This window comes from Silene latifolia, chromosome 11 (assembly GCF_048544455.1).
Source record: "Silene latifolia isolate original U9 population chromosome 11, ASM4854445v1, whole genome shotgun sequence".
NCBI lineage: Eukaryota > Viridiplantae > Streptophyta > Magnoliopsida > Caryophyllales > Caryophyllaceae > Silene > Silene latifolia.
In genome coordinates, this window is record NC_133536.1 from 106,867,198 (window position 1) to 106,880,782 (window position 13,585).

General features: G+C 36.7%; 1 protein-coding gene and 1 long non-coding RNA gene across 3 annotated transcripts; one reads left to right on the plus strand and one right to left on the minus strand.

The window, feature by feature from the left end:
- Window positions 1-4,896: 4,896 nt before the first annotated feature.
- Window positions 4,897-7,684, minus strand: LOC141611851 (exocyst complex component EXO70E2). 2 transcript variants are annotated; one of them, XM_074430497.1, is made up of 2 exons: window positions 7,505-7,684; window positions 4,897-7,275 (listed from the first exon to the last, which is right to left on the minus strand). In XM_074430497.1, exon 2 carries the CDS (start codon window positions 7,122-7,124, stop codon window positions 5,157-5,159), a length of 1,968 nt encoding a protein of 655 aa, XP_074286598.1. In that variant the 5' UTR covers window positions 7,125-7,275; window positions 7,505-7,684; the 3' UTR covers window positions 4,897-5,156. The 2 variants fall into 2 exon arrangements, with proteins under 2 accessions (XP_074286598.1, XP_074286599.1); XM_074430498.1 differs by having other exon boundaries at window positions 4,897-7,281.
- Window positions 7,685-10,316: 2,632 nt separating this feature from the next.
- Window positions 10,317-11,799, plus strand: LOC141615014 (uncharacterized). The gene is made up of 2 exons (XR_012529546.1): window positions 10,317-10,427; window positions 11,384-11,799. It is a non-coding gene; the product is annotated as an uncharacterized LOC141615014 (long non-coding RNA).
- Window positions 11,800-13,585: the final 1,786 nt, after the last annotated feature.

The window sequence follows — 13,585 nt, forward strand, 5'->3', positions numbered from 1 at the left end:
GAAGTTGTGAAATTTTTAGATGTGGATGGGCATGTTGTTACTATTAACCTGGAGTGGGAATGAAAACCTGTACTTTGTGAGGATTGTGGGGGGGGGGGATTGGCCATGAAAGTTCACAGTGCAGGAAACCAAAACCACAACCCAAAAAGAATGCTCCACCATCTAAGAAATGGGTACCAAAAAAACTAGTCCTACTGTAGCAATGGTGGTTATTGGAACTCCAACTCCTGTTGTAAATGTGGTTCCACAGGCTGTGCAGTCTGAGTCTCCAGTCATAGCACCGGCTGCAGAGCTTACTGCTACTCCTGAGGAAGTTCAGCATCAGATTCAGGTGGTTTGGAATAAGGATGGTACGTATGGACAAGTTAATACTCCACTGAGGCCCGTGGTTTCCTTGAGTAGGACTGCTATTATCAGAGCAGGTCAACAATCTTCAAAACTCTCTCAATACACCTTTTTGGATGCAATGAATAATGCTACACCCAAAGTAGGAATTGGCACGAAAGGTAGTGCATTACTCCCACGGGGGAGTAATGCATAACATTGGTTTTATGAATGTTAGGGGATTAAATAGTCCTACCAAGCAGAAATATGTTAAGTGGTTTATGCACTCTCATAATGTAGGGCTATTTGGTCTCCTTGAGACCAAGGTAAAACCTAGGTCTCTAAATCATGTCAATATGAATATTTGTGATGGGTGGTCTATTACTACAAACACTACTTATCACCCTGGTGGAAGAGTTTGGGTTCTTTGGAACCCTCAAAAATTTAAGGTTCAATTCCTGTTTTACAGTGCTCCAATGATACACATGAAAGTTACTGATTCTAGTCTCAATTTTGCTTTCTATTGTTTTATGATTTATGCCTTTAATGATCTCAATGAAAGGAAGTCTTTATGGCAAGATTTAAATCAACTGTCTACTCAGAGTCAAGGGCCTTGGGTTCTATGTGGTGATTTCAACTGTGTGTTATCCCCAACTGAAAGACTGGGTGGGCAAACCAGTAATGAGGAAATGGAGGATTTTCAAAATTGTATTGATCACTGTGGTCTGATTGATAGCCATGCTGCTGGCTCACTTTATACCTGGAGTAACAAGCAAGATCCCAGTACACGAGTTTATTCCAGACTGGATAGGGTTCTTGTTAATCAAGACTGGTTAACTGCCAGGAGGGATTCTTTTGCTCAATTCTACAATGAAGGTCTTTTGGATCACACTCCTTGCATTATTCAGGATTCCACTAGTGCTTTGAATGGAAGGACAAGTTTTAAATATTTCACTATGTGGAGTCAGGTTGGAAATTTTCTTCCCTGTGTTCAACATCATTGGCATGTATCCTACCAGGGGACAAAGATGTATCAAGTTGTGAAGAAATTGAAGAGTTTGAAGAAACCTTTGAGAGCTTTGAATAAGGAGCTTTTTGCTGATATTGAGAACAATGCAATTCATGCTTGGAAACATTTGGATAGCTTACAGACTAGTTTAAAGCAGAATCCAACTGATCCTTGTCTTATACTTCAAGAAATTGAAGCTGCAAAGGTGTATAGAGAAATGCAACAGGCAGCTGATAGTTTTCTCCTCCAAAAGTCAAAAGCCACTTGGGTAAATTTGGGAGATGATAACACTGGCTATTTTCATAAGATCCTGAAAGGGAGATATACAAGGAATAAAGTGCTAAAAATTGTTGATATGGATGGTCAGGAGCATTATGATGGTGACCATATCCAGCAGGCTTTTTTACAATACTACCAATCACTACTGGGAACTGCATCCTCTACTTCTCCAGTTTGTAAGAGTGTTGTTCAACAGGGTAAACTTTGCACTGATGCCCACTGGCAAATTTTGTTATCACCTGTCCATAAAAAAGAAATTCAGGAGGCTTTGTTTTCTATTCCTAATCACAAGGCTCCTGGGCCAGATGGATTTTCTAGCTCCTTTTATAAAGATACTTGGCCTGTTGTTGGAGAGGAGGTATGTGATGCTATTACTGATTTCTTTCACACTGGCAAACTTCTAAAGCAGATTAACCACACCTTCATTACTTTATTGCCTAAGTGTGAGCTCCCTCAAGATGTGACTCAGTTTAGGCCCATTGCTTGTTGTAATGTCATCTATAAAGTGATTTCTAAGCTACTTTGCAATAGGCTTTCACTTGTTTTACCTGATATTATTAGTGAAACTCAAGGTGGGTTTATTAAAGGAAGGAATATAATTGAAAACATCCTGATTTGTCAGGATTTAGTCAGACTGTACAATAGGAAGTCTATTTCTCCTAGATGTTTGATCAAGGCTGATTTGAAAAAAGCTTATGACTCTGTTGATTGGGGTTTCTTGGATCAAATGCTGGTTGCTCTCAACTTTCCTCCCCATTTCATCAGGTTAATTATGGAATGTGTCAAGTCTGCTTCCTACTCACTGGTGCTTAATGGCCTAAATTTTGGCTTTTTTAAAGGGGCTAAAGGTTTAAGACAAGGGGACCCTATCTCCCGCTTACTTTTCACCATTACTATGGAGTATTTGAGTAGAGTCTTGGATCATGTGACTACTACTATGAAATTTAGGTTCCATCCTTTATGTGGTCAGCTCAAGTTATCTCACTTAATGTTTGCTGATGATCTTCTTATGTTCTCAAAAGGAGATGTTACTTCTATCATGATCTTGCTACGTGCTTTTGCAACATTCTCAGCTGCTACTGGCTTACAGATGAATACTACCAAGTCAAATATCTACTTCAATGGAGTTTCAGAGCATCTTAAATCTGATATATTACAAGTATCTGGTTTTTCTGAGGGGAGTGTTCCATTTAAATACCTTGGAGTACCTGTGTCTGCAGGGAGATTGAGTGTTAGACAAAGTGCTGTTCTTATTGATAATGTTGTAGCCAGGATTAGAACCTTTGGTACCAGACATCTATCCTATGCAGGCAGGCTCACCCTTGTAAATTCTGTGTTGACTACTCTATATAATTACTGGGCCACTGTATTCATCATCCCTAAAGGAGTTTTGAGGAGGATTGATGCAATTTGCAGAAACTACTTATGGGAGGGAGGTCCTGATTACATTAAAGTTCCCATGGTGAGTTGGGAAAAAATATGTGTACCAAAGAGTGAAGGTGGATTGGGAATCAAGGATAGCTTTTCTTGGAATATTGCAACCATTGGAAAGTTAGTATGGTGGATTTTTACTAAGCCTGATAGCTTGTGGGTCAAGTGGGTTGATCATCTTTATATAAAAGGGGGTGACTGGCTCACTTACACTCCTGCATCTGATGCTACCTGGAGTTGGAAGACCATTTGCAGGGTGAAGGATACACTCAAAGCTGGCTTTTCTGCTGGACAGTGGCTTCCTAATCCTGCAGGTTACACAATTTCAAGTGGATACAGCTGGTGCAGAGTCATTCAACCTGCTGTGCATTGGAAGGATTCTGTTTGGAACAATTGGTGTTTGCCTCGTCATAATTTTATCAATTGGCTAATGGCAAGGAAGGCTCTTAAGTTGAAAGATAAACTGTTCAGACTAGGGATTTGTACAGATGATATCTGTTGGTTATGTGCAGGGGCTACTGAAACACATGAGCATCTAATGTATCAGTGCCCTTATACTGTACGTGTGATGGGCAGGATTAGTTCTTGTTTGCAACTAGTCCTCCCTGTTCAGAATACTTTAGACTGGATACAAGGAAAGCCATGGTCTAAAGTCAGAAAAAGAGTGGCTAATGCATGGATTCAGGCTGCCTACTACAGCATATGGCATCAACGCAATCAAGTAAGGGTGGAAGGAGTTCTGGTGCACCCAAAACAAGTGATGGAGAATATCAGAAGCATGTTGAAAATCCGTTCTATATTTTGGCTAAGAAATGTAATGAAAGATAGAGATAAACAATGGATTATGGCATCTTTTTAATATGTTAAATGTCGTAATCATTGTGCAAATTGTAACCAATGTTGGTGGTTTGTAATAGTTTGTTTGATCTTCAATGAAAGCTTTTACCAAAAAAAAAAAAAAAAATCTAGATTCTTTGCTGCGGGTCCCACATTTATTGTTTAAAAAAACAAACTGCATTTGAGGACGTGAGTGAATATGGATGCTTTAAATGTTTCTGTATTTATAAAAATAAGATTTGAGAAAAGACCTAAGATATAGCCTATATAACGGACTTCTAATTCCGACCTCATGGACCCCTTTAAACTTGGACCCTTGTCACGTGACCCATCAAACACCCCTATGGGCCGGCCCTGATAGTAAACTTACAATTTCATGAATAGTACAAGATTACACTTCTATCATCTTCATACTTTCTCTCTTTAATTCATCTTTTATTCTTTTGTTATTACATCATATCTACTACTCCATCGGTCTTCATATATACACATCTGACAATATTGCCACCAACATGTTGTTTAACATAAGTCTGACTTAACCAAATGGGTTTGGCGTGGTGGTTGCTCACCTCATCCCTTAACCATGAGGTCAGGGGTTCGATTCCTGCCCATGGGAATGGAGCAAACTCTTTGGCCAGCCGTTTACCTCTTCGTGAGAGCACCCGCGGCGAGGGGATTATACACTGTTGTCGGCGGTGGACACCCCGGTTTACACCAAAAAAAAAAAATAATAAATAAGTCTGACTTGATTTCTAGGTCTTTTAAGCAGCCAGCAGTCCCTAAAGAACCCAAGTTCCATTGTCCGCAACAAATTGGATGATTTAGATGACTATATACTAGTATATAAATGCAACATGAGTACATCATCTCCTCACTTTACGGTCACTCTGGATGTATATGGTTCATAATTGCAGTAGTTTCACAGAAATTATCTCATATGTATGATCGATCCCCGAAGTGATGACTACAAAATACACGAGATATTCCTAAGAACAATTCCCCCTCAGCCATGCGAGTTAACTATACAACAGACAATCATGGGATTTTAAATTGTAAGATGAATCCACATATGGCATGACATTACATCCCAAGCCATCGGAAACAGGCTTCCGTTCAAACTCTATCAATATACAATGCAATTGTTTTACTACAGAGATACACGAAAACGTGTTTTAACTTTTAACCATCATTTACACACACACACCCCTCAAAAAAAAAAATCATAAATCAGGATAATCAGACAACAGTTCGCAATGATAAATGATACACTCCCAACTCATTTTCTATGAGTATTATTCAACGACTTTTGTGAACCACTAAACAAATCCAGTATAAAGTTCCCCAAATCATCAGCTGTGTATCTGATGTACTTGTCGCTAATTTCGTTGGTATGTCTTCCTACAAACGTCCGATATGCTTGAATCACCTTAAGGGACGTCGAAATCCGCAAATCTTCCTGAAGCTGAGGATCCTTGATTAACCACCCTGTTTGATTCTTATAGACCTCCTCAAAAGCCACGTAAAAGCTTCTCAACCTTTCTTTCAGAACATTTTTCGTGTTTGAATTTGATCCCGAGTTTTGGAGTCCGTCATCTTTGAGCAGGGACAGGATGGAACTCCAGGTTGCTCTTTCGTAGTTCATTGCTTGCTGTTGAAATTTTCCATTGTGCCTTTTGATCCATTCATTGCCAAATATATCTCTGAGCTCCGAATGTTTCACCTTCTGTGCAATGTAATAAATGTTGTTCATCAGGAAGAAATGCTGCAAAGCGGGATCTTTGTACAACTTTGATTTTTCATCAAGATTACGGAGTAGGGTCGAAGTTATTGATTGAAAATGAGAAGCCATTGGAGAAGATTCCCCTTGATTCCAGTCATCCGTGGATGAAATAGAATCTGCTGATGGAGAAAGTGATTCCTCTCTTTCAGCATCTTCAAGGATCTGATTGAGAGTGTCCTTGTAATCAGTGAGCAGCCTGATGTAGTTCATCACATACCTGGTCAAATGATGGACCCCACCCCCGGTAAAGGGGTTTGTCGATGCATTCGTCGCAATGGCGTTCTTAAACTCAAGAAAAGTGGCCTTTACTGAATCACCCAATCTTCTCAAAACCTCATAGCACTCAGACCTAACAGAATCACCAGCCTCATTAGAGTACATAGAATTAATATCCGGATGAATTTCTACAAGTACCTCATACATGTCGATGATCCTAAACAATTTCTCGGGTTGCCTAGAGCTCACGGCCACAGCATCCCCGAAACTCAGCAGCTGCATGACTGAACCCTTTGAAGCATCAATGAAACAGAAAGAATTAACGGGGCTAAAGTCCCCAAAAATATCATCGCTAAGCCTTTTTTCACTGGCAAGATAAACCCTCACATATTTTTTGATAGCCCAAACCCATCTCTTGATTTGAGAATCGAGGCTGCCCCATTCCATCTTGAGGACATCTTCAATGCTTAGAAGCTCAACTTCCAAAATGAAGAGGCACCTATTCAAAGCGTTTCTTCTGGCATTAACATAAGCTTGGGAGCACTCACGCTCATAACCTGAGCTGAACATCAAGTTTGCAATATGTTTTAGGTCCGGGATTACATCAGGATGGACCAAATCCAGAATGAAGTCCTCCAAGGTTTTACCTACAGAATCTCTGTGAAAAGATTCTCCAATTGAGTCATTGTCCATAGAAATGGGGCTACCAACTAAAGCATCTCCCTCATTAGAACGGAAAGACAAACATTCTGGCTCAAATGGTTGGGCATTCTGGACCATAATGTGCTCAAATTCGTGTTCAAGTCTTTCCATTGCTATTTGAAGTACATCATGTGCTTTCCTAAGCAGTTCAACTTCTTCAGTATCCTTATCCAAACACAAATCCTCCAATTTTTCTGTCAAAAGACGAGATTCCTCGACAGCCTTTAGGTAGTCAGAAGTGTCCTCTGGACCTAAATCCCATATCATAGATTCATCGGATACCCTAATCATTATTTTCTCAGATACTGTATTCAAAGACAATTGAATCTCACTGGCCTCGTCAGTCACGGATTCAGAGGGTTCAACAGTCTCTGGAACATCAACAATAGCAGCCATCGTATTCAAGAGGGTTCGAAGTTCCACAAGAATTGCCTTCTCATCTTTAGATAGAACTTTATTCGTCCCTAATGCCGCAACAATATGCTTTGCTGCAGCAATAAGGTCACTTCCATTTTCAGAAGGGTGTTCAGTCTCATAACTTCCCATGATACGTCAATTTCACACTTCTAACCCCGCGCCCTTAAAAGGAAAAACCTAAATTTGACCCCTCAATGTCATCAAACAGAAGAATCCAACTCTGAAGCAGTGAAACTCTTAATAACTAACATTAAGCTCAATAAGAAATTAAACTTCATACCTGAACCTTAATATAACAGCAAACATAGAACGAAACAAAGTATAAGTGCCGTTGAACTGAAAAATACAGGTAATAGACAGCAGAAAAATAGGTTGACGAAGAACAAAAAAAAAAAAAAAAAAAAAAAAAAAAAATCGAAAAATTAGAGGAATTTACAGAGGGGTATGGTATCTCAAATTAGAGCAAATGAGCAATGATGAGTAGAAAAATTGGTAAAGAAGAAGCTGACCTTTATACAAGCTAGATCTATGAAACAAAGCTGAATAGTAAACAAAATCATCGGTGCTATAAAAGAGTGGAGTTATTGTTTACAAGATATTTTTTACTGTACTAATGACAAAATGCGGGATGTTGAAACTTAGAACAGTGGGTCCTGAGCATTGTAATGGAGTATCATTTGTGTTTAGCTAAACTAGTCTTGTTAATTTACACAGCCGCTTGTTCACAGACTATTCCCTCCATTCCGGTCATATGGTCGTATGTTTACCAATTAGTCTCCCTTGTGACGAACTATATGCGTCACAAGATGAAAACGGGCCAAATTAATACCATATTGACTAATATGAATACTAGTGGAGCATGTCTATCTATTATTTAATTTATGGAATTCTTGAAAAAGTTAAAAAAAAAAAATAGTAAACAATTGGGGAGCTCCCAATATTCCGTCTGATGTCAGGCAAATAATTATACAAACCTCACTCTCTCTCATCACTCTCACATCAGTTTTTATATTTTTTATCACTCTCTCATGACTCTCACTCTATCATCAACAATAATCGTCGTTTTCCCATTTGAATCGTCATTTTAGCAGGTATTGTGTTGATTTGGAAGGTATTGTGTTGATTTTATGGTGATATTTTTGTTGTTTAGTAACTTATTGTAAAATATTACTCAAAAATCTCAATTTTATTTGTAAAAAATTAATTAATGTCAAAATTAGGATTTCGTAGATTCATAGATTACTGATTTTACGAATCTTGATTTTTTTTTGTGAACTTACTTGTTTTTGTATTGATCTTGTTGTTCATCGATTGTAATCGTGTGTTTTCGGTTGAAGTAGTATTGATTGGAGAAAACAGATGATTTATTTGGTGAATTTAATCGTGTTTCTAAGTTGAATTAGTTGTTGAGTGGGGGAAGAGATTTAATTCGATGTGGTTAGTGTTTATTGTTCGTTGGATTTGCGTTTAAAGTTTGATTTTCATGAAAATAGAGAAAAATGTGATTTTATTAGTGGAAAGGGGAAACGATAGTGTGATTAGGTTTTGTCGAAGGCTGTGATGACGAAAATATAGAAAAATGTGATTTTAATGTTTATCTGAAATATATTTGCGATAATCTGAGAACGAAAATGTTACCACCTTTGTGTTAATAATGCGACTACATTAGTTGAGAAATGTACCTATATTTGAGTGTGTTGTTATTTATATTTATGTTTGTCTGGGTTTAATATGGATCTTACCATGTCAACATATATGTGTAAACATAGTGACATATGTGTTAGTGCTGAAAATGTGACTACCTTAGCTGAGAAATGTACATATGTTTGAGTGTGTTGCACATTATATTTATGTTTGTTTTGATATAAAATGAATCTTAACATGTTAACATATATAAATAAACATGGTGACATATGATTTGTGTTAAAAATGTTACCACATTAGTCGGGGATTGTACCTATGTTTGAGTGTGTGTAATTGCTATCTTACTAGGTTCAGCTCTTGTTATTTATATTTATGTTTATTTGGGTTTAAAATGAATCTTAACATATTAACATAAATGACTAAACATGGTGACATATGTGTTTGTGTTGGAAATGTGACCACCTTAGCTGAGAAATGTACCTATATTTAAGTATGTTGCTCATTATAAAAATGTTTGTTATGGTTTAAAATGAATCTTAACATGATAACATAAATGAGTAACACGGTGACATATGTGTTTGTGTTGAATATGCGATCACCTTAGTTGAGAAATGTACCTATGTTTGAGTGTGTTGTTATTTATCATGCTAACATAAATGACTCAATATGATGACATATGTATTAGTTTTGAAAATGTGACCGCCTTAGTTGAGAGATGTATCTATGTTTGAGTGTCTTGCTCATTATAGAAATGTTTGTTTGAGTTAAATTATTACTATTCTGGATATCTGTTTTCAGTGTTAATGTTACCATTTTATTAAAGAACGTGACCATTTAAAAATATTTGACCATTTCATTTTTCATATGTGATCAATAAGGGTGTACATTGTTACCATTTTATCGTATATATGGATTTGTGATTGTGTGATATCAATTTCAGTTAAAATGGTAACATAACAATGTGTTGCCCCTTTCTGTTTAATTTTTTAACATTTAAGCTACACTAGTTAATTTATATATTCATTAAGATAATTATATGGTAACTATTGGAGTTAAACTGGTAACATATGTCATTGATAGTTGTTACCATCTTAATGTAACAATTGAGAGTGAATATAAACTGGCATATGATGTTTTGAATGTTACAAATGTGTCTTAATGTGTAATACCTCGTATTTTAGGACATGGTCAATGGTTAGTTAGCAGTGGAAATGTCAAATGTGATTTATAAATTATATTTCAAAATATGTTTTATTATATTTATTAATTAAAGAATTATGTTGTGAGACTATATAAAATAATAAAATAATGAATGAGTCGGGAAAAGAGAGTTGGGTCGTGTATTGGACCGTGTGTCGGTGTGTAGTAGCTCATGCAAATAATAATAATAATAATAATAATAATAATAATAATAATAATAATAATAATAATAATAATAATAATAATAGTAATTTACAAATACGATAGTAATAATAATAATAATAATAATAATAATAATAATAATAATAATAATAATAATAATAATAATAATAATAATAATAATAATAATAATAATAATAATAATAAAATAGGAATTAGGAAATTTCCTAGTACCTTCCTTATACCTATCTTTTACTAGTATAAATACAAGACTAGACCTATTCATAAATCACTTTACACTTTTACAAATATCACACATAAATTAGAGAGGGAGAGGTAGAATAAGAAGGAAGAAAAAAGGAAAAGGAGATATTGGCAATCAATTTGAGGATTTTGCATCTAATTTTATTGGATTCAATCTTTTATTTTGTAAGTTCATCTTTAATCCTTCAAAGTTTTAATCTGTAATCCTTATAATCATGTTTTAAGTTTTAGTTCATCACCTAATCATGTCTAGATTAAATATAATCATCTATAGTTAAATTTGTGACAATTTTGTTAAAGAATAAAGTTACAGCAATTCTGTAAATCTATAAGTTGTCTTAAACGAATTATCAGACCATCTTAAATTCCTTGTCTTCAAAAACTTAAAGAATAGACTTAGGTTTTTTCAAGCCTAGTTGATGCCTGTAAAATTTCGTAGCAATTGACCGTGTAGATTTTCCAGAATAAATTCGTTATGAACATGTCGACTGAAAAACCGCGAATGCACTAGTAATCAAAAGTTTAATTCGTAAACCTATTTTATAAATTGAAATTGAGTTGGGTCTTTTTTAATACAATAACTTTGAAGAGTCTAGATGATGTTAGGAAAAGGAATTTCTCAAAAATCATATGTTAAACTTATTTTAAGAATCAATACTTTTTATGCAACGAAATTCGTCAGTATTTATAAATCCTTCAAGAAAACCCTGATAAGTCTAGAATTTGAGAAAAGTCTATTTCACAAGAATTGTAGATATGTGTCTTACGGTTTCAACCCCATTGGTCTTGCGTCGTTTTGATTTTTATTGAATTAAATATGATTTTTTTTGTGCGAAATAGGGGCAAAGCCCCGGAAATTAACTAGTAGCTATTACACGGGGAATAGCGACCCCAAATATATCCTCCCTAAGGGTGGACCCTAAATCATTCATAGGGAAATCTAAGTGTGTAACTAAAGTACTCGAATTAACTCATTTGTTAGCTAATAAGTCGGCCGCCTTGTTGGCTTCTCTGTAAGTGTGCTCCAGCTGAACTCTCCAATGATCTTCATTTATCAAATCTTGGCATCGACGCACTATAAACTTCAAGTTATTACTGACCAATTGATCTTCAATGATAAGGTCGACGCAAGGATTATTATCCATATGGATAAGTAGCTTTGAGATACGGAGAGCTTTTGCTCTTTCTAGCCCTGCGAGTAAAGCGAGTAGCTCTGCTTTCATGGAAGTGCAGGAGCCACAAGAGAAGTAATAAGCGGTAATGTAACTCGAAGATTTGCGAAAACGGTAGGATTAGATATTTAGCTTTAAAGTTGTCAAAAGGATTAGGACGTGATGGGCATAGGATAAGTGCATGATTAGTTGGTTGTTTATGTAGTAATTGTACATAATTACGTTATGTAGGTTATGGATTTGTAAAGGATCAATTTTGATTGCTTGTGTGACTCGAAGATTTGCGAAAAGGTAGGATAATCTACTCAACTATATCTGTTTTCCGTGTTTAATGGATGGATGTTATTGGAAGGATGATTGGTTTATGACTGCTTATTTAATTAAGTTAATTGAGTGATTAATATTGTCAGTTGTTGGAGTTGTGTATATTTTATACGATTATATTGTGGAATAGTTTATGAGAATTGGACTGCCCCAGGCTTCGTCTATGGTGGATAACGTGTGTGATTAATTGGACTGCCCCAGGCTTAGTCTCTGGTGGATAACGTGTGTGGTTAATTGGAAGGTCCAGGCTTAGTCTCTGGTGGATAACGTGGACAGTTGATGTCGAGATATGACATGTGGACAGTTGAGATTGGAATTTGTCATATTGACAGTTGTGAGATTATTATAGATTGGTTGTTTTAATGTGTTTTATCCTACTCAACCTCGTGGTTGACAGTGTATTCGTGAACACCGGTGCTACATTTTCCAAGGCTTCAGGCTTGCAGATGAGCAAAGGAAAATCAAATGTGTATTTCAATGGGGTGCCACCTGAAGTTAGAGCAGAAATTGTGCAGGTCTCAGGCTGCATTGAAGGGACCCTTCCTTTCAAATATTTAGGGGTCCCAATCAAGCCTTCCAAGCTAACTATCAAAGACTGTCAGCCTCTAATAGACAAGGTGTTAGAGAGAATCAGAATGTTGGGGACCAAAAAACTGTCCTATGCAGGGAGGTTAGTCCTGGTCAAAGCAGTGTTTAAGTCATTGCACACTTATTGGGCTCCCATTTTCATTTTGCCAAAAGGTGTCATTGCTAAGATTGAAGCTATATGTAGGAACTTCCTGTGGTGTGGAAGCTCTGAATTTTCTAAGACTCCTACAGTGGCCTGGGATAAAATTTGTAATGGAAAAAGGCAGGGAGGCTTGGGACTCAAGAATGAAGTCATGTGGAATAAAGCTGCAATTGGTAAGCTTCTTTGGTGGATCCATGCTCACCCTAACAAGCTTTGGGTTCAATGGGTCCATAGCATATACATGAGAGGGACTGCATGGGACAATTATCAATGCCCTAATGAAGCTAGTTGGACTTGGAAGAAGGTTTGTAAACTGAAAACTGATATGCAGCCTGCTTACAGTCAGAATGAATGGAGTACTTGCCCTGGCAAAGAGTATTCCATTGCTAAAGGGTATGCTTGGCTGCATCACTCTAATTCAGATATAGATTGACATCATCAGGTTTGGAATAAGTGGACTGTCCCTAAGCATGCAATTATAGCCTGGTTGTATCATCATCGGGGTCTCAACACCAAGGACAAGCTCTTTAGACTCAACATTGCTAGTGATAACCTCTGCTGCATTTGTGGAAGTGAGGAAGAAACCCTACAGCATCTGTTTTTTAAATGTCAGTACAGTAAGGCAGTTTTGTCTTTGATTCGTGAATGGACTGGTTTTTCCTTGCTTGAAACTAGAGACCAAGATTGGAGGAGGAATGCTAGACTGTCTAGACTGAAAGTAGGAATCATAAATAGCATTCTGAATGCTGTTACTTATCATATTTGGAGGCAACGAAATGGCAGCAGACATGAACTGCAAATCCAAGCACCTGCAGGCTGTCTGAAAATGATACAGTTTGAAGTTCGAACAAAAATTCAACAACAAATCAAGGGCACAATGTCTAGGAGAGATCGTAGTTGGCTTGAAAAGCTTATGTAATCTGTAATTAGTTCCATGGCTGGCTGATTTTCATTTCAGCTTTAACTGTTGATGTATTTGGTTCTTGTTTTCTCAATATATTTTTACATTTACCAAAAAAAAAAAAAAAAAAAGATTAGCAGACTTGGGAGCTTATGGGATTACGTGAGGACTTGACCGTGGCCTAGGCGTCTAGCTG

What these genes read in the sequence shown, in the direction of transcription:
- LOC141611851 (XM_074430497.1), bottom strand. Translation starts at nt 7,124, where the DNA reads ATGGGAAGTTATGAGACTGAACACCCTTCTGAAAATGGAAGTGACCTT.